This window comes from Podarcis liolepis, assembly GCF_965112155.1.
Source record: "Podarcis liolepis genome assembly, chromosome: Z".
Classification (NCBI taxonomy): Eukaryota; Metazoa; Chordata; class Lepidosauria; order Squamata; family Lacertidae; genus Podarcis; species Podarcis liolepis.
Genome location: NC_139570.1, coordinates 1,852,091 through 1,873,529, shown reverse-complemented (window position 1 = coordinate 1,873,529; position 21,439 = coordinate 1,852,091). Strand labels below are relative to the sequence as shown.

Below are 21,439 nucleotides of genomic sequence, written 5' to 3'. Positions count from 1 at the left end.
GCCCGCAAGACGAATGCCTCGCAAGACGGAAAACCCGCTAGACGAAAGGGTTTTCCGTTTTGGAGGTGCTTCGCAAAACGAATTTCCTATGGGCTTGCTTCGCAAGACGAAAATGTATTGCGAGTTCCTGTGGGGGATTTTTCCCTCCCCCCCTTTTTCCCAAGCCGCTAAGCCGCTTATCAGCTGATCCAATCAGCAGATAAGCCGCTTAACAGCTGATCCGCTAAGCCGCTAATAGCGCTAATCCGCTAATGGGCTTGCTTCGCAAGACGAAAAAACCGCAAGACGAAGAGACTCGCGGAACGGATTCTTTTCGTCTTGCGAGACACCGCTGTAAATTATTTTTGTATGCCAGAATGGCTGCTCGAATTTTACTAGCGAACAAGTGGAAAACGCAAGAATTACCTACGGTGGAAGAATGGCAGATGAAGATGATGGATTTTTTGGAGCTAGCCGACCTAACCGGAAGAGTCTGTGACCAGAAGGAGTAGTAGTATCAGGAAGAATGGACAAAATTTTATGATTCTTTAGTTAAACATGTAAAATTAAATTAATTGGAAACAGCTTGCAGATATTTAATTGGCTTAGGATTTTATACAAGTTAAGTGATGAATTAATATGTTTAATTTTAAAATTAAAAGATATAAGGATGTTAATGTTTAAGTTAAATTTCATAAGAACTTTGATTTGGAAAACCGTTAAAAGAATGTGCATGGAAATTCAACGAAGGGGAAGCGAGGAAGTCACTTAACAAGGTTAATAAGTGTAATTTTAATAAGGTTATGACCTATGTTTTTGTTTATATGTCTGTTTTGTTGATAATATTGTGAAAATTAATAAATATTTTTTTTAAAAAAAGATCTATTTGTCTGGAGTCCAGAGGGCCAAGAATTGAAATAAGGTTTTAGTCTTATCCATCGCTAAACTGCCCTGCATAACTCTCACACAGCAATTACATTTTGGGAAACATTGAACAGCCTACTTTTTTCCACATTTCATTCTTTAGCGCTGGGGACAACACACTCCTAGGAGAGCCTGGGTACTAAATTTAGGGCAGCAAAAATCACTGACCATCCTGACTCCCTGAGCCTCAAATCATGGCCACGATGGGTGAAAAAGAGCCAAGTCCTGCACTTCAGGTAAAGAGCAGCACTTCACAGGTGAAATGTTTCTGTACAATTTCATAACTTGAAAATAGGATTTCTGCACATAAACAGTCGCTTATGGAAGGAAGGGTATTCATAGCTACCAGTCCTGATGGTTGCAGCATCTCTGGGGCAGGGAATCATTTTCAGCCCGAGGAAGACACATGCCAGAGGCAAAGTGGGCAGAGCAATAAATGCAGGTGTTTCCTTTGTACTGTATAATAGACTAGTTTCTACGCAGCTTTCAATCCTCTGTCCAAGTGAGCAAGAGGCATTGCCTGACACTCTGTCCCAGCAAGTCCTTCTGGTGTGTGTTTTTAAAGAGAGCATCACTTTTTTGCAGACACTGAGCTGGTTCTCTATTCTCACCAACCATGAACTGTCACCAAGGTTTGTTCTCTGCTGCAGATCATGGCTAGCAAGGAGAGCTTAACCACGAGTTCCAGTCAAGATGACATGCTAAGCCAAATCCTGGTTTAATGCGGCACGGCTCACACATGTGAGGTGTGGGTGTGGAATACTAGATAGGAGCAGAGCAGCCACCAGCTTTCACCGGAAGGCGGCATAATTGCATGGTCTCAGTAAGCCAAGATTTGGCATAGCATGTCATGCAAACAAGATCACGGGTTACATGCACTTTTGGGGATTGTTCAAATCCTCTCTCTCTGTGTGTGTGTGTGTGTGTGTGTGTGTGTGTGAATTTCTATTTTGTGCTTTGGAATACCTTCTAACAGTGCTGTTCTATGCATGCTGACCTTGCTTAAGGTGGCTGTCTTACACGTAGAGAGGGAAGTGCATTCAGCACCTTGCGGCTTACTTTTAAAACCCTAAAAGTCTTTGAGAGTAAAATATTTGCAGGAACCACATCTTCCCTATAAAACTGTCCCTCCTGCTCTAAGTGGAGCAAACGAGGCTCTTCTGCTGGTTCCTCCTCAGTATGAGGTGTGTTGTTTGGAAGCCCAGGAAAGGGCCTTTTCAGTGGTGCCTCCTCATGTATGTATCTTATTTCATAAATGTGTGTGTCTGGCCACAGCTCTCCATAGTTTTAGGCAGCTAGTTAAGATGCATCGTTTTTTGCAAGAGTATGGAGGGATCTGTCTGCCTGTTGCTATTTGTAATCCTGTTTTAGTGTTCTGTTATGTATTTTAAAAGGATTTTGCTATTTTACATATTTTCATCTATTTGTTTGCTGTGGCTTGTGCAAAAGGCAGTGTATAAATTACCTAAATAAATTACTCTAGGGTAAGAGGACACTGTAAAGGAGTAATGCACACTGTAGGTTTTTCTTCCACTCACTTAGCTCCCTCTCGTGCCACAACACATTGTTTTTACCAAGTTAGCGTTCCAAAGATCACTTGCAAAACTTCTTGCCAATAAAACCTAAAAGTATACATGATATCTGTGCCAGAACTGCACCTAGCCACGTGGCGCTATTAGGCTTCTGGATACAAATTGTTCTGTTTTGTGTTCTACACAAGGGTGTGTTAAAGAAAAAGTGGGTGGGGGGGAGGAGGAGAGAGAAATTCCTGCTACAAATAGAGGGGGCTTCCTTTTCCAACTGCAAGTCAAAGGCTATCTGTAATAAAATGAAAGGAACACGCTGTACTGGAGTGTGTGTGTGTGTGTGTGTGTGTGAGAGAGAGAGAGAGAGAGAGAGAGAGAGAGAGAGAGAGTGTCAGATTTATGCGTCGCCTGAACAGAACAACATTCACAGATTGGTTGCATGGAAAAAACACAACTACTTCTGCCCTAAAACAGACTGGGAACAGGAAGCGAAAAGGAATTCGCCAGCCCTGGCCTCTCGTGTTAAGGCTGAGAGCAGTGAAAACAGTGTTTCCTCTTCTCACTTGCCTTTGTTCAAGAGCTTTTATATATATATATATATATATATATATATATATATATATACACACATATATATATATATACATACACACACACACACACGTGTGTGTGTGTGTGTGTACTGTCATACCTCGGGTTGAATGTGCTTCTGGAGGAGTGTGTTCGAGTTGCGCTCCGCGGCAACCTGGAAGTAACGGAGTGCTTTTGCCCCTTGCGCATGCACTCAAAATGACGTCACGCGCATGCGCGTCGTCGCTAGTTACATTTGCTTCTATATGTGAACGGGGCTCCGGAACAGATCCTGTTCACATCTAGAGGTACCACTCTGTGTGTGTGTGTGTGTGTGGCCCCCATTCTGCTTAGCAGCAAATTCCAGAGGAATGTGACTCTAGCTTGTCATGAGAACAGGGACAGACTGAACAAATATGCTCTGGAGAGGAACAGAGCAACCCCAGGGAGCGAATGACCACTCAGGACGAATGACCACTGCCAGAAATCTACAACACTTTCCGAAGCTGAAGCCCGTAGCACATGCTTGCCACGTATGTGCAGTATTCTGCACGAGGGTTTCAGAGCTGCCATTTTGCCCAATCGCTGTTCACACAGATGCAGGCTCCTCCTCAGTTTCCAGAAAATCTGCTCTGCAATGTATTGCATATTTTATATAAAGTGGTTTTCTCTAATGCTTCGCTTTTCTGCTTCAGGTCAGCCTGAATACGCGGGTCAGAAAGTGGAGGCAAGATGTTGGACTCCCATCTCATCTGCCTGAACTTTGCCACCTCCTAGCTCTGCCAAAGAACTGCTGGCGTTCAGAGATTTGTATCTCCATTTAAGACACCCTCCTTTGGGGCTCGTGTTGCCATCGCTGCCCCACTCCACCCTCCAAGGCTCTGACTTGTCTCCAAATGCCCCCTGGGGAAGAGCTGGCGGTGGGTTTCTCGTTTTGCCGCGCCAAGAACAGAACAGTAAACAGCAGTCGGCAAAAGGCAGCCTTGTTAGGTGCCAAAACTCCCAACTCTTTCTCCTTTAAAAAAAAAGAGAAGTGAGTGAAAAAGAAGGCCTTGCCTTAGAAAGGCCGCCAGCCGGCCCTCGATCATGAGGCTGTTTTCAGAGCTGAACAGAGATCTTATTGACACAGCTTAGGCCCTTCTGCAAGACACTGGACAACAGATTGGATTACACATACTCACACTCGGCCTCATTTTAGACACCGAAAGGGCTCTGGAATACGGTAGCCAAACCCTGCAGGAGTCAAGTATGTGTGGTTAACGGGGGGACGGTGGGGACCCTGTTCAGCCCCAAAACCATGCTTCTCCAAGAGACTCCCCCAAAGCAGTAAAGGATGCTTTATTGCAAGGAAACACTTCAGGTGTTACGGCAGAACACGTTGCTTCTCAACATGAGTGACGTGTCGCCAAACTGTACTGGCACATCACAGGGCAGCCACAGTAGAGTTTGCGCTGACCACTGACCCAAACCTGCCACTTGTTGTACCTTGTTTGGCTGACTCGCTGGGAAATGAGACCTTGGCGTTTCTGCCAAACCATGTTTTTCTTTTAAAAAATTGGCTAATTTTTAAAAGCATGATGAGAGTAAGTTGAGGCGGAAATCCTGATGTGTCAAACATGTTGCGCATCCTTGCCCTGAAAAAAATAATCAATATATTGTGAATATGTAAGGCCAAACAATATATTTTTTGTTTCAAAGCAAGGAAGAGCAAATTGCTTATGACATCAGGAATGGGTGATTTCCCCCTTGCTTGCACCAGAGAGAAGACAGGAAATGCCCAATAAGACTTTACTCTAAAAACCTGGCTGGGAAATCTTGCTCATTTATTTTCCTTATCGATTTAATGAACTGGCCGTGGCTGCCACACTTTTTCTGCCCTCCGGTGCTGGGAGACAGGGCAGCCTGGGAGCAGGTGCCTCTCCGAAGGTCACACAGAAGCTGCCAACATTCTTCCTACTCCCACATTAAGCAATAAGCCCTCAATGGTGCTTCTAACCCAGCAATGCGCCCCTGTGGCCGCACAACAAAAACAGAGGATTACTTAGATATCTCAAGTTACCACATAACTTGCCTTATCTGGGCAATGTAAGCCAAACCAAGATTAAAAAACAAAATACTGGTAATACAATCAAATCCAGCACTGACCTCCATATACCGTAAAATGGTGTGTAAAATCTAACACCAGCCACAGTTAAATGTAGGAAGAGCAGAAACAAACCCACTGGGGCTTAAGAGCAGGCATCTACTATAAAAGCAAAGACTAACAAGTATATTAAAAATAATGCCAGTCATCTTAATGGTTTCTAAAATGTGCTGCAATGACGTGAAAAGGCCTGGCAGAATAAAACAAGTCTTTGCCTGGTGCCAAAAGGACATTTAACGCAACCAGGAGTTGGAACTAAACAGCAAAAAATAAAAGGGGGAATGAAAAAGGAGAGCTTTCCTGTGTGCTGACGGCTGTGCCACTGAAGACAACACCTTCATGGCGTGGGACTTGGTGAGCTGACCTCTACCGAGTCAGACCTTTGGGCCATGTAGCTCAGCACTGTCCACACTGACAACTGCCCAGTTTCAGGCAGGTATATGTCCCAGGAGATGCTGCAGAGGAATGAACCTGGGACCTTCTACATGCCAAGCAGGTGCTCTGTGGCCCCTCCCCATTTAAGTTACTTGAACATCAACCAAATAGGGAGTTTTGTGGGGATGCTCCCTGCCAGGAGGCATAACACTGAGTGCCAGATCCCACTTCTCTTAGGAAGACCAGCTGGGCTGTCATTGTTAAAGGACCAGGAGTTCCAAAGACAACCAGCTGAGAAACATGAACTCAATGTTCACCCATAAGTGATACAAGGAACTGCACATGGTTTTACCCAGTACAGTGGTACCTCAGGTTACAAACACCTTGGGTTACAAATACTTCTGGTTACAGACTCCGCTAACCCAGAAATATTACCTCAGGTTAAGAACTTTGCTTCAGGATGAGAACAGAAATCGCGCAGCAGTGGTGCAGCGGCAGCAGGAGGCCCCATTAGCTAAAGTGGTGCTTCAGGTTAAGAACAGTTTCAGGTTAAGAACGGACCTCCGGAACGAATTAAGTACTTAACCCGAGGTACCACTGTATTCCTCATTCTTCAGGACCCACCTTTGACCCGATTTTTTAAAACCAAAGATTCCTACTGTTGTTGCCCAACTCGAATCAGGATGCAACCCGGCTGTGAGTCCTGATCCACCAGCTGAAGACTAATGGTTTAATACACATTTCTAGAAGACTGCTTTCAATGTGAGGAGCAAATATAAAAAACAAAGTCCCCACTCTTAGAAAACCAGAGAGCAAGGAGAAGGACCCTGTGCAAATCCTTTCACCTGACATGCTACCTTCCTACATTCAATGATTTGTTTTTGAAGTGAATGCCTCTTCGAAGACAATGGCGACTATGAGGAGAATGTTTATTATCTGGAAATAAAGCAAGAATGCTCCTACTAATGCCATATATATTGCCCACACAGATTTTACACTTTAATTAATGTATTAAATGGATCTTCTCTAAAAATAATAAAAACAGGCTTCAGCCTTGTAAAATAATCTTCACCCTCAGCTTGTGAACGTCTCAGGAGAATCAGGATGGTCAGCGGCCAGGGTCAGAATGCTTTTGGGCAAGACGGATCCTTGGCCCAGCCCAGCAGAGCCCTCCTCATGAGAAAGAGAATTTGAACAGGGCAAGACTGTACACAAATGATGGATACAGCATCTTTCTGCTTTGCCTTTTGGCCAGGAAGACTTAGCTGCAATGACTACCCTGAGACACACTTGGACGCTGCTCCAAATTCTGACCCTGATGCACACCGTGCCTGCCTGGATGTAAGGCACCCACAGGCACCAGGGAGTTCTGAAACTGCAGAGTAAGGGCAGCTGAAGGAGAAGAGAAGCTGAGCTTTGAATGCCTCAACCCAAACCAGCAACTTCGCCAGACAAATTCTGCCCTCAGGAAGAAGCCACATTGCTGTTCTCAGTGGCGCTGGTCAGCAGAAAACAAAAACCGGTGCAATTTTGAGAGCCATCTGAGTGGTAACTATGGTATAGTATTGTGAATAATAATACAGTGGAGGATAGTTTCTATTTGTTATTATGGTATTTTTGTGTTTTCATATTGCAAACCGCCCCAAATGGAGGGCAGTACAGAAAATAAAATAAAATAATGATAATAATAATAATAATAATAATAATAATAATACTGTATTTATCAGAACAGAAACTTCCCACAACTTCCATATAATGCTCAGGTGGTTAAGTTCATGTGGTGGCTACCCATCTTCTGCTTAGTCTATTTTCAAACAACCCCCCACCCCACAATGCCATGCAAACTAACCAGTTTGACCAGTGAGGTGAGGTCACAAAGTGAAGTCAGTAAGAGCAGCACTGGCTGCCCCTGCTCCCAATGGGTAGAGCTTTTTGCCCCACTGCAGTGCCCCTAAGCTGAATCATTGCCAAACTCAGGGAGGCCTGCATCCATTTCACAGGATGCCAAAGTACTGTAGCTTCCCTCCAACAGCCCCTCCACGCCCTGCTCCCGTCCGTAGAAGAAAGCTGTGGCTTACATCCCCCTAATTGTCTTCAAACGTTGTATGTTGCTCTCTATTCCACAGCAGCTGACACTGTCCCATTACCAGTGTTTCCCTTGAGACGAGGATGAGGAATCTGTGGAGCTCTGGGCGCTAAAGGTTAAGGGACCCCTAAGCATTAGGTCCAGTTGAGGATGACTCTGGGGTTGTGGCGCTCATCTCGCTTTATTGGCCGAGGGAGCCGGCGTACAGCTTCCGGGTCATGTGGCCAGCATGACTAAGCCGCTTCTGGCGAACCAGAGTAGCACATGGAAACGCCGTTTACATTCCTGCCAGAGAGGTACCTATTTATCTACTTGCACTTTGACGTGCTTTCGAACTGCTAGGTTGGCAGGAGCAGGGACTGAGCAACGGGAGCTCACCCCGTCGTGGGGATTCGAACTGCCGACCTTCTGATCGGCAAGTCCTAGACTCTGTGGTTTAACCCACAAATCCCGTCAGCTCCAACCAAGAGGGCCAAGGGTCAGAGATGAGGAGAGCTGGATGCCAGCAACACCTGGTGAGCCACAGATCACCTGCCTCTTGTTAGCTTTTAAAGTTTTGGATAATATGCCTCCCCGCTGGTGATTTTCGCCATCTGGTGGGAAGCCCCTGATTCATCAGCACAACTGATTCACCAAGAAAGAGCAGGGGTGATGGGAAGGAGGGAGTCGGACACTCCTCCAGCTGGTCATGTGAACATGATCCATGGTGGTTAATATTCCCCCTTGAGCCAGATACAGAAATGATAGGTTTCCCTGACCCCAAAGGCAAGAAAGTCCTGTTGATAAGGGAAGGTGATTCAGGAACAAAACACAAAGTACCGGTAGCTACTTATGCATTCCCCAAAGGGACATAAGATTGTTTTTCTGCTGAAATTATAGTAACCATTTCTAGATTTGTAGCCATACATACAAACTAGAATAAACATACCCCAGTGAAGATAACTGACCAGGTGGCTTGTGCTTGACTCTGCTTTGCCTGGTGTCCATGTACTAAATTTAATAAATTTAAATATATTTTAAATATATTTAACAAACAATAGTTAATAAACACTGGGGAAGGGGGACTTCCAAGGAGAGCCTGGCTAGCTCAAGGCAAGTTTTTTGGTGGCAGGAGTGGGGGGGGGGAGAGGTTTTTCTTTTTAAACAGGTTTTCACTGTTACTTTGGCATTGCAGATGATTTTATTGGAGCTGTCCTGCACATCTTCCTTCCTGCCATTATGGCTGTTTTGTTTCAGTTGAACATATTTTTAAATGTTTGAAGTGTGTGTGTGCGTGTTTGAGATTTACTACGCTGATTTCTAAAGTGGCCTTGTGACTCAGATCAGTGGGAAAATATAAGCTAAGAAATTCAGAGATGTTTAATCCTGTCTGAATTTCTTAGCTTATATTTTCAGACAGGATTGATGGAAGTCAAAAATTTGAATAAGATGTAAAAGTATGTTTAATTACTGTTGAAAATGATATGTTAAAAAACCACATATATATATATATATATATATATATATATATATATATATATATATATATATATATGAGAAATTCAGAGATGTTGGGAAAGGGGAATACTGCGTCCCAAAACAGAGTAAAACGCAAAAATGCTTTCCTGCTACCCTTGGAAAAGAAGAGACACGCACCACACATTCTGCCCATTATTTCAAAATATTTCATCATTCTGCAAGGAAGGAAGCAGGCATTCCGACTGTAGCAAAGAATACTAAACTCACTCCTACAGGAGCCGGCCTAGATGGACCAGACATGCCAAGGAGAGGACCATCTATGGCCACCAGCCAGGATGGCCACCAGCCACGGTGGTTAAGCTCTGTCTCCTCAACCGGAGGCAGCAATGCTTCTGAACACCCGTTGCAGGAAACCACGGGGAAGAGCTCTTTTGCTCTTTTCTGCTTTAATCCTGCTTACTGATTTCCCACAATGGGGATCTTGTTGGCTTCTGTGAGAACAGGATCCTGGAGGGGTGGGCCTGATCCAGCAGGTGCTGGGGAAATTTATCAATTGTAGTTGGGCTTCCCCAAAGGAACACCAAATGGGCACAGGCTTTAAGTAGAATAAAAATGGTCAGGCCTCTACAGACGTACATGGGAGCCAGTCTTCTGAAAAATCAGAGGCAGACTGCAATCTTGGCACTGCTCTCAACATCACCTCTCATACACACGAGTACAAAATACCTCCATCAGTTTCAGCAATTACAGCAATCATTCCCCTCGCAGTTACAACACTGTCATCGTTCTTAAAGAACCCAGAGATCCTTTGGCTCTCCTGACCAGCCCATCCCATCCTTCCCATTGCTGTGTCTTTCTTAGTTGTCTTCTGACTAATTGCTCTGGGTATTAGTGGTATGCCATTGTCTGCTTTCAGTTATCTCTGTTGATATTTTTTTTATTTTTTTTATTTTGCTTTAAACAAATACAGATAAATATAAACAACCAAAATTACAAAAGAAAAATCCTTAATAATAATAAAAACAATAGACAAAGCTAAAAAAAACTACAATAAAATCAAAGTACATGGCATAGAACATAAGCCATTATGGGAAAGAAAAAGAAAAAAAAGGAAAGAAGAAGGAGAAGGAAGAATGAAAAAAAAGGGGGAAAGAAAAACAGAAAGGGGGGGGGAAAGGGGGGGAGCCAAAACACAAGAAGGCTCATCTATTTCTGTTTTCTTCTTGACTTGGGTTTAGTGCTATTGTTATGCTTTTTAGTATTATCCTAGCATTTTGTTCTCATATCTTATCAGTTTACGTTCTGTTCCTTCCATGTGCTAGGAATTGTTGGGCAGCGCAGTCTTGCCCATACTTCTTACCTAAGGACAGTCTGCTTGCTCTGTTAGGAACGGTTTAGAAAAGCTCATACAGAGATTTCAGACAACACAGCTCTAATTGCACAAAACAAATTAAGAGATGGAATAAAGTGGGGAGTCTCTTCTACAAAGGCACATTTTATGTTCTCAACTCCTAAAACTACGTTAAACTCTCACTCCCAAAATTCTGAAAGGGAGTTCAGCTTCAAACTGTGCAGAAGAATTCATTCTGCTAATTCTCTATTGGTGACCACTACTTGGAAGTAAAACACTCCGTTTTCCTCTGGGACAGCTGTAGGGCTGCTCCCAGCTGTGTGATAGAGTAACTGCTACCTTTTCCATTTTGCTTGCCTTCTGGTCCCACTGCTTACTGATCTTCCCTCGTCCCCAAATATCTGCTCCTATAGGTGTGTGGCTATCCTAATGACCAAGTAGGCTGTATTTATTTTAATCCACCCCCCCTTTACATTAATATCCCACCTTTTGTCTATCATGGAACCCAAGGATGTTTGCGTGTGGTTCCCTACGGTCATCCATCAAGACCCAGACCTGCTTAGCTTTAGAAAGGTAGTGACCTCATGCAGCTTGAGGGCACAATTTAATGACGCTGCCTTTGAAATCCAGAGTTCTGTTGGGTGAGGCACACATGAATGAATGAATGAATGAATGAATGAATGAAACAAACAAACAAACAGGCTGCTTTTGATTCAAGGGCTCAGCCCTGTAACAGAAGGCATCGCCCTATACCAGAATGCCTCTGAGCAAGTGCAGAGAGCATTTCTGTCACCACTCAGGACTTTCAATCTGTCAATCAACGGATGGATCCCCAGCACCAAAGGCACCCTTCCCAGGCAGACTAACTCCTCTTATTTCCTTATAGAAATTAAGCAGGGTTTACTGACTGCTTTAACCCTCAGGACAGTTCTGTCTGTGATCCAAACCCAGCTGGCTTGCAAGAGATTATGACCTAAAATGAAGTCAAACAGAAGGGAGGGGCGCAGCTCTCCTGAAGCTGAAAGGAGAACAAACTAGTTCCTCATTTAACAAAATCAGAGGAATGTTGCCTGTATATTTCAGCCTCCTATATCTAAGGATCTACAAATACTATGAAATATATATGAGAAAGTGAGGAACCTAGGAAATCAATCCATCAATCTCTTTATTACGTCCCACGACCATGACTCTACAGTTCTATGATTCTATGAACCTGGGAATTATGCTTCATGAAGGTGGGGGAGTGAGACTGCTCCTTTGGCCCTCCCCCAGGCCAGATCCGTCCCTTTGCTTCTTCCTCCCACCCCGCTCTGGTGCCAGTGACAGGCGCCGCCCCGCCCCACCTCCTCCCGTCCAGTCGTGAGTCAGCAGCCAGGAGTAGGTGCCCAAGCTCTCCCCCACCCCCCACCCCGACGGCCTGGCGGGAGCTGTCATCGTAGGAGGGAAGGAGGCGACGACAGGTCCCGCCGAGGACTGCGGCGCAGGGCGCACGCACGCACAATCCCACCACGGCGCGCCGCCTCTTCTCTTGCCACGGGGTGCGGGGTGGGGGGCAGCGCTGCGAAGCGGCCGCCTGGCCGATCCCGTGAACTCCTCGCACGTGGGAACGCGGAGAGGCGAAGGAGCCACAACGCCAGCTTCCAGCGCGCCCCAGCCCCTTTGTTTCCAGGCAGACTACAGTGCGGCGGTGGCAAGAGCCGGCAATTGCGCATGTGTTTGGGATGTTGGTTGGTGGCTGACTGCTTTCGCCTGCTTATCCCCCCCCCCTTCTTCCTTAGTCCGCTAAAGGTGCTTAAAAAAGAAAAAAATTACCCACCACCCAGAACTCGAGAGGTTGAGGGTTAGGGGACGACGCTACCAAAAATCGCGCTCCAGCTTATTTATCGATATAAAACCCTCCCCAGAAAAAGATGCTGGTTCGACTTCGTCATCAGTCCCGGCCCTCCATATATTTAGGCTCTTATTTTGTTTGCTGCGCCACGATAACTTCCGAGAAAATCAAACAAAACCTATGGATCTGGGGATTCTTTTCGATCAGTCAGCTAGTCCTTTTTAATACGGCCGCAGACCCGATAAAACACAGAGAATAAAAAGAGCATTTACAACGTATGGGGGTGGTTTCTTTCTTTCTGCATCTCACTGTGCCAAAAAGTTCTTCGTCCAAAAAGCAGGGTTTAAGGTTGCAAATCTATGCAGCAAAGGAGTTTGGGGCTGGCTGGTACTCTCTTGGGGGAGGGGGAGCGGAACTTTTTTTCCTTTTTAGCAGTGAGGAAATCGTGGAAAGCGCCTTGTGAGTTTCACTTACGCCCCAAACATAGACAATTACAAACTGCAGTTATTACCCCCCCATCAAGAATGTTGCCAATTGTTTTTCAAAGATCACAGCTACCCGCAATTTAGTCTTGTAAAGAGTTCAGAACAATGTGAACGTCAATCCAACCAACCGTTTGTTTGTTATAAAAAAGATACATAATATAACTATTAATGCTAGTTTGCAAATGCCCTTTCCCAACCTACCAAACGTGGAACTTTACAGTGGTAAGCAAATTCCAAACGAAATAAATAACAACAGTAAGTAATTTTTTCAGAAATGTTATTTGTGAAACTTTCTTGCTCTGATGCTTAATAACAAAACCCCTCAGACACACAAACAAACAAGCAGAAATAAAATTTCCAGCTCTTAACAACTGCTACTTTAGTTAAAGGAGACGCGCACAGTTTGGAGAGGTTATTATTATGTTCCACATATATATCGCCTTGCCTGCTGAGATTCTGTGGACTCCAGAGAACCTCAGGGCGACGTGGAAGGCTCTGGATTCGATTCAGAGAGGACGAGATCAAATGACCGTCTGGAAGTCGAGCGAAAGGGCAAGCCCCAGGCGCCGGGGGCTCCTTCGCAACGGACATTTCGGGGGAGAAAACAATGTTTCGAAAATAAAAAGGCGAGCCACTCTCGCGGCCAGCGTTGCTTCGCACATTCCAGGAGGCGCAAGAAGACCGGGGGCGGGGAGAGGTTTTTGCTTCGCCGCTTACCTTATGCTGCTGCTGCTTCTCCTCCGCTGCTGCGAGGAAGGGGGTCAGCTCTCCGCGGCAGCGGCCCATAGAGGCATCGGCGGCGGGCCGGGGCGCAAAATACGCGGCGCGCGGCGGCGGCGAGAAGTTTGGGGCGGCTTCCTTGGCTTCGGGCTCTCGCCTAGCATGGGTGTCTCATGCATACCGCCATTTTAAAAAAGGAGGGAGAGAGGGAGGGAGGAAAGGGGGAAGCAGGCAGGCAGGAAAAAAGCAGCGCCAGGCGCCTGGAAAAATCATGAGATCTAGCAGCAAATCAAAGCCCGCCCCGCGAACAGGAGGAGCCCGGCATGGCCGGGCGGGGCAGCGGCAGTAGCGGCTCTCGGAGATGAGATGTCAAGGCGGGAGGGAGGACGAGGCGAGGCCAGCGCGCCGGCCTCCTCCTGGCGCTGCAGCAGCGGGGATCCGGATTGCAAAGCCGGCGGCTCGCTCTGTGGCCGGCGCGCTCCTCCCTCGGCCTGGCTGGAGATGGTACGATCCGCCTGGAAAACGCCTCCTCGCCTGCCGGAGGGAGTTCAGCTGGCCGGGCGGGGAAGCAGGGCGTGAGGCAGCCGGCCAGGTGCCATAGCAACGCAGCTCAAGCTCCGGGATGGAACTAGCCATATCCCTCAGGTGAGTCTGCAACGATGCACCACCAAGCACCGTGTGCATGCAAAAGGAGAAGGTGTGGGAAACTGGCGGGGTGGGGGCATCACCCTCGGCCTCATCCCCACAGCAGAAACGCACGCCTTGTGCGCAGGCAGGCTTGTTGGATCAGGCCCATGGGCCATCTCCTCCTGCATCCTTGTTCCCATGTTGGCCACCCAGATGCCTCAGTGGGGAAGCCAAAAGCAGGAGCCAAGCACGAGGGCCAGCTCTCTCCTGGGGTTTCCAGCAACTCCTATTGGCATCGCTGCCTCTGACTATGGAGGCAGAGCAGAGGCATCCCGGCAAGTAGCCCTCCATAGCCCTCTCCTCCCTCCGTGAATATGCGAGCATAAAACACACACAACAAAGGGACCCGGTAGCTGGGTTTGGGGGCTGCTCAAAAAGACCTCCCCAGCCAGCCTATTATTATTATTATTATTATTATTATTTATTGTGCCTGTTCCTATTTCTCTCTCAAGTTCATGGGCTGCTGCTAATCCACACTGGAAAGTGTGCCCCCACTCTTAAAAAGACAATGGATTCCTTACAGCCAGATGACAAAGAGAGAAACATGTGTGTCATGGTCTTGCGATGTCCCTAAAGGCCTGGGTTGCATGAGATATGCTCAGCTGCCCAGGAATTCCCACATGTTTGCCCCAAAGGATACTCTGCTGGAACGCAGCATCAACAGGTAGTGTCTGTGGAAGGGGGCAGAAAGAGAGAGAGAATAATTTCAGGTCTCATGTAGGTGGACCTGAGTTGTGGTACCATTACTGTTTGTTTTTTAGATTCTCAAGCTTTTTGCACACAAACTCTCATTTCAAATGTTGAAAGAAAATGAAATGCATCGACCTTGCCTAGACTCCTCACAGGTGCTCGGAATGAAGCCGGATGTTGGAAGATTCAGGACAGGCAGAGGAAAGTCCTCCTTCTCACAGCGCAGCGTCAGCTTTGCTCCCAGGGGAGGTAGTGATGGCCCCCAACTTGAATGGCTTTAAAAGAGGATTAGATAAATTCATGGAAGATGGGGCTATCAAGAGTTACTAGATAATACACATTCATGGGCAGTTTGGCCCATACATCTGGGACCAAGAGCAGGCAGCTGCTGCGCATGAAACTGCCTCAAATTGAGCCAGGCTGCTGGCCCATTTAGTTCAGCGATGTGTATTCTGCCTATCATTCTGTCTCCATTCTGCTGGAGCCAGTATTGTTCGCATCCATCTGTCTCAAGAGACAATGGAGTGCACTCTGGGGGTGAAGTCAGACCTCTGCCTTATCAGCACCAAAGTGACATCCCCAGGGTGCAAGGTGTCTGGAGGTCCTGGGCTGCCCAAACGACAAGACCCCTCCCTCTCGGATGAGAATAGTGAGAATACCTTCTTGTAGTGCTGATTTAATACCTAAAGAGGGACAAAGGCTGTTACTTTCTTTCAGGCGAACAATGCCCACCCAGTCTTGATTGAGTCCAAATTCTACGGAACCAAATTTGCTGCTAAATTTTATTTTAAGCAGTTTTACTCTGGAAGTTGTGCCCAGATTTAGAACTAAAGCCAGGTGTTTTCAGGTGCTCTTAAGCGAAAAGGTTTCAAGGCTTTAGAACAGGGGTAGACAACCTAAGGCCTGTGGGCCGTATCGCCTTCTCAATCCGGCCCGCGGACGGTCCGGGAATCAGCGTGTTTTTACATGAGTAGAATGTGTGCTTTTATTGAAAATGCATCTCTGGGTTATTTGTGGGGCATAGGGATTTGTTCATTCACCCCCCCCCCCCAATATAGTCCAGCCCACCACATGGTCTGAGGGACGATGGACCTGCTCACGGCTGAATAAGTTTGCTGAACCCTGCTTTAGAAACTTTCTGAGCACTCTCTAGGAAAATGACCGTTTCTGCCTATTTCAATGCCAGCAAGTGCAGCATTCATTCAGCTGGACCACACTAAGTGTTTTCGGAGTGGGAATGTACCTCCCCAAATTATGGGTACCTGGGTCAAGGCAGTCAAAATCCTGAGGGCCTGAAAGCTAATTCAAAAGCTAGTATTGAATGGAGTGGGTCTAGGCTTGAAATATACCTGGTACACCAAATTTCTAATACCAGATGACATGCAGCAAAATGGAATGCTGGAAGGAAGGAAAGAAAAGAAAGAAAGAAAGAAAACACACACCAAGAGACTCTGCGGACATCAGACATAATGAGATTACTCCTTGGTGTGTGTAGCAAACTGCGTAGAATTCAGTCACTGTTTGGAATTCCTGTCCTGCATAGGCAGAGGTCATGCAGGGACAGTCAGTTCCAGGAACAGCTGTTCCCTCTTCACACGCTGGGCAAATTAACGGATTCCTAGCTGCCCGCTTTATAGCTTTTTGCTGCTTCTAGGCAAAATGTTTGGTTTGTTTCTTCCAATTAATAATGCTGTAATGGTTTGGTTAGATCTGCCATGTGGAGCACAGGGTGGGTGGGTGTGTACCTGCAACTTTGTTTCCAGAGTTCCAGCTATGCACAAAAGGGCACACCATTTTGGGTTGATGAAGTGGGCTCTGGCTGCAAAATAGGGAGCAATAGTCTAAGCACGGTTATGGAGTTTGCAATTGGTTTGATGAAATGCTGTAAAGAGGGGCTTGAGATAAATACTGAAGCACAGGCTTGGGGTTGGCAGGCTGCAGGGGTCTGCCCAAAGTCTGCCATGCTTGGAGTTGGATCCTTTCAGAATTACAGGCAGCTGTTTTAACGATCTTCTAAATTGTCCTGGACAGGATTGCAGCCAAGTGTACCCAACCAGCTGCCCTCCAGGGGTTAGAAACACAGAATTATAGAGTTGGAAGGCACCCTGAGAGTCACCTACACCAATGAAGGAATCTTTTCCCCAACCCCACGACCCGGAGATGAAGAGTCTCATGCTTTACCAACTGAGCTATCCCAGGTCTGGACTCGCAACTTCCATCAACAATCCAGCCAGCAAAGTCAGTGGTCTGGAAAAGTAGGAGTTGTAATATTTTGGCAAGAACTTTGGAGATTCAGATATGAATCTGCAGAAGCCCAAAACAGTAGCAAGGCAAGTGCAGGGTGTAAATCAGAGCAGAAGGTGGGTTTCCCTTACTCTTTCAAGCTCCCCATCTCTGCGAGTGACTATGTGACTGTGCATATAGGTCCATGGGATGGTGGTTACTTGAGACGAATTAAGTATGCAGCATTTGCTTAATCTCAGTACTGAACACTGCTCTGGAGTCCTTTCTGATCAAGGGAGCTAAGGAATACTTTAAATAATAATAAAATATTTTAGGCACAATATAAATAATAAGTGGAAGGGTGTCCCAGATCAATTTTACTCATACAGTGTATATACTGCTTAGCTACAATAGTTTCTGAGCAATATACGAAAAATACAATACAGAAAAGAGAAATATCAGTCAGAATGATAAAATAAGACTTCAGTTAAAATGTCTTCAGGAATGAAAAAATATTCAGTAGGTGCTAGAAATTAAACAAGGAGAAGGGACCTCAACTGGAAGGGAATCCCACAAAAGTGGGCCCCTAATATTGAATGCAGGGCTCCTGGTGGGTACAGTAGGCATTTTGCAGGCGGTAATGCTTCTGAATACCAGTCTTGGGGGGGGGCAGGAGTGGAAGGTGCTCTTGTCAGGTCCTGCTTGTGGGCTTTTCATTGGGGCCACCAGGATGCTGCGGCCCTTGGGCAGATTCAGCAGGCTCCTCGTGGGCTCTCATGAGTCACGCCTCCAAGCCATGGGGACCACGAACAACAGCTCTCCCAAAGCCCTCAGCGATTGGGCAGGGTTATAGGGGATCAGGCAGTCCTTGAGGTATCCTGGACTCAGGTTGTTCAGGGCCTTGTAAACTAATAAAGGTAAAGGGACCCCTGGCCATTAGGTCCAGTCATGGACAACTCTGGGGTTGCGGCGCTCATCTCGCTTTATTGGCTGAGGGAGACGGCGTACAGCTTCCAGGTCATGTGGCCAGCATGACTAAGCCGCTTCTGGCGAACCAGAGCAGCGCACGGAAATGCCATTTACCTTCCCGCTGGAGCGGTACCTATTTATCTACAGTGGTGCCTCGCAAGACGAAATTAATTCGTTCCGCAAGTTTCTTCTTCTTGCGAGTTTTTCGTCTTGCGATGCACGGTTTCCCATAGGAATGCATTGAAAATCAATTAATGCATTCCTAGGGAAACCGACTTCAGACCAGGTCCGGGGACAGTCTGTCCCCGGACCTCTTCTGAAGGCTGGGGGGACGGGGACAAGGGCTTTTCTTCCCACCCCCAGCATTTTAAAAAACCCCGGGACAGCGGAGGGCTTCTCCGCTGTCCGGGGCGATCTTAAAATGCTGGCGGGCGGCATTTTAAAATCGCCCCGGGACAGCGGAGGACTTCTCCGCTGTCCGGGGCGATTTAAAAGCCCCTGGGAAGGCAGGCAGGGGGGACAAAGACTTTTGCCCCCTGCCAGCCTTCAGAAGAGGTCCTGGACCTCTTCTGAAGGCTGGCGGGGGCGAAAGTCTTTGCTCCCCCCGCCTGCCTTCAAAAGCTGTCCGGCCAAGGCTTCGCGGACCTCTGCCGGCATGCCGAAGCCTGCGCGCGCTGACATCAGTGCGCCCAGGCTTCGCGGAGCGCTCCGCCAGCAGCGGCAGCGCTGCCGCTGCTGGCGGAGACTTGCCCGCATGCCGAAGCCTGCGCGCGCTGACATCAGCGCGCCCAGGCTTCGCGGAGCACTCCGCCAGCAGCGGCAGCGCTGCCGCTGCTGGCGGAGACTTGCGCGCCTGCCGAAGCCTGCGCGCGCTGACATTAGCGCGCCCAGGCTTCGCGGAGCGCTCCGCCAGCAGCGGCAGCGCTGCCGCTGCTGGCTGAGACTTGCCAGCATGCCTCTCCTGCCTTCAAAAGCCGTCCGGGATAGCGGGAAGCGCTTCCCTGCTATCCCAGACTGCTTTTAAAATGCTGGCGCTGGGGAGCAAAGCCTTTCGGCCCCGCCAGCCTTCCTGGACCTCTTCTGAAGGCCGGGGGGGGGGAAGGCTTTGCTCCCCACCGCTAGCATTTAAAAGAGGTCCCCGTTGATTTCCCTATGGGCTTTCGTCTTGCGAAGCAAGCCCATAGGGAAATTCGTTTTGCGAAGCGCCTCCAAAACGGAAAACCCTTTCGTCTAGCGGGTTTTCCGTCTTGCGAGGCGTTCGTCTTGCGGGGTACCACTGTACTTGCACTTTGACATGCTTTTGAACTGCTAGGTTGGCAGGAGCAGGGACCGAGCAGCGGGAGATCACCCCGTCATGGGGGTTCGAAGCGCCAACCTTCTGATCAGCAAGTCCTAGGCTCTGTGGTTTAACCCACAGCACCACCCGGACTTTAATGTTGGCCTGGAAAGCTAGTGGAAGCTTTCGAGCGCAGGAATTAGGTGCTGATGACAGGCTGCGCCTGTCAAAAGTCCATCTGTAGTTTGAGGGCATTTTTTGCAGCCCACTTGCTTAAAGCTAAACAGATTTGGGTCTGGTCAGTGCCTTGATGGGGGGCCACACGGGGATCCCCTGCCGCACTTTAAGCCAATTTGAGCTCTGTTATGAAAGAAAAACGGGGTGTAAACATTTTTAGGTGGTGCTGGTCTACTTTTGATTTTGGGGGCGGAGGTATTTTTCTTCAGCATTTCAATTGTTGTGAAGAATTTATTTTTATGGCAAAATAATAGCTGTATGCCTGTTTTGAACAAACTGTATAAAGTATAAATAAATAAATGGAGTGACTTTGGGTCCAGAAAGATGGCTTATACTTATTTAAAATTAACTTCAATGGTGAAAGGGAAGTTATCCAATCTGACCCTGCCCTGTGACATACTAGAAACCCAGTGGGGGCCTAGTGGTTAGAGTGTCAGGCTAGGACCTGGGAGACCGGAGTTCAAATCCCCTCTCAGCCACATGGGCCACCTTGAGCTCCTTGGAAGAAAGGTGGGGCAGAAATGCCACAATAAAGGCGGAACAACCATGGAGAAGGAGGGATTGTCGTTGTTCCTTGTGGCTGCAGCCTGCACGATCCTTCATGACATCCAGCTCCCGTGTGGGCATTTTGTTTAACTGCGAATAAGAAGACCATTGCGTATAATTACAAGAGTTCCGCTTCCTCAGGGGAGTTCCACCTGGGAGCACCAGCCATGTTGCAAGGCCCTGCCGAGGTGTAATCAGCAAAATTAAGACCAGAAACAAACACGGCATGTTTGCACAGGTGCCTGTGGTGAGCACCAACAGTTTGATGTAGTTCCAGTGAAGGAGGAAAACCTTAATGGGGGGGGGGGGAGGAGAGACACACACACACACACACACACACACACACACACAGAGAGAGAGAGCTGCTGGGTTTCTTCTTGACACCTTCTGCTATCCTGGGATAACAATCCCTTAACTCACTTCAACCTGTGCTGTGTCATTATTGCAAGGCTCCAGAATGACCTAGTTTTCAGGGACACTTTGGTGTGGCTTAATATCTAGCAGCTGCTGATTCCACACCAGCCGTGTAGTTGTCCGCCTGAGAGCCAGAGTTGGGCCAGGATTGCAGAGACCCGAGTTCAGATCTCTGCTTAGCAAGGAAGCTCACTGGGTGACACTGGGCTGATTGCAATCTCCCAGTCTGACCTACAAATTGCAAACAACAAATTACATGGTTTGTGGTAAGGGCAAATTGTGGGGAAGGAGAAAAGCATGTATACCACCACAAGTTCCTTTGAGGAAGGGTGAAATATAAGTGTCATAAAACAAATATTTTGCTCACTCCCTCTTTATGGACAATCTGGAGGATACTGTTGAAAGCCTCCCCACCCAACCTGATTCATAGTTATTTCGCAACCACCCCTGTTTATCCTGAAACACCAGTTGCATCACCAAACTGTCCAGTGCAAACAGGCAAAGTGTGTGGAGGCTACTGCAAGTGTAATTAAAAGCTTCCTTCTCGGGAGGGAAGTTTGCTTATTTTATTTATTTATATCCACAAGACTTTTAGACAGCTTGATTAAATAAAAACCTCAGAGTGGTTTATTTGCAAAACGGAATAAAACCTCACAGCTGTTTACAAAATACCTCCCTCCATATCAAATGCTTGTGTTTGATTGCCATTCATTGATTTGAATGGTCAAAGGCCTGGAAACGATGCCTTATGAGGAACGGCTAAGGGAGCTGGGCATGTTTAGCCTGGAGAAGAGGAGGTTAAGGGGTGATATGATAGCCATGTTCAAATATATAAAAGGATGTCACATAGAGGAGGGAGAAAGGTTGTTTTCTGCTGCTCCAGAGGAGCGGACACGGAGCAATGGATCCAAACTACAAGAAAGAAGATTCCACCTAAACATTAGGAAGA

General features: G+C 47.2%; 1 protein-coding gene and 2 long non-coding RNA genes across 14 annotated transcripts in view; 2 read left to right on the top strand and 1 right to left on the bottom strand.

Moving 5' to 3' along the window:
• Window positions 1–13,904, bottom strand: part of MBNL3 (muscleblind like splicing regulator 3) — a 113,769-nt gene extending 99,865 nt beyond the window's left edge. For 7 of the 11 annotated variants that reach the window (XR_014521737.1, XR_014521738.1, XR_014521739.1 and 4 more), the window contains exon 1: window positions 13,446–13,583. Coding sequence is in view for 3 of the 11 variants with exons in the window: in XM_083486531.1 (XP_083342657.1) it covers window positions 13,446–13,514 (69 nt within the window). In the remaining 8 variants the exon portion in view is untranslated. Of the gene's footprint in view, window positions 1–13,445 lie in introns of all 11 variants that reach the window. The other 4 variants (XR_014521740.1, XM_083486537.1, XM_083486538.1 and 1 more) reach the window with 2 other exon arrangements.
• Window positions 1–21,439, top strand: part of LOC310698918 — a 262,776-nt gene that overhangs the window by 44,735 nt on the left and 196,602 nt on the right. The gene's annotated exons all lie outside the window — the stretch shown is intronic.
• Window positions 13,953–21,439, top strand: part of LOC310698874 — a 31,995-nt gene continuing 24,508 nt past the window's right edge. For both annotated transcript variants that reach the window (XR_014521754.1, XR_014521755.1), the window contains exon 1: window positions 13,953–14,093. This is a non-coding gene — a long non-coding RNA (uncharacterized lncRNA). The remainder of the gene's footprint in view (window positions 14,094–21,439) is intronic.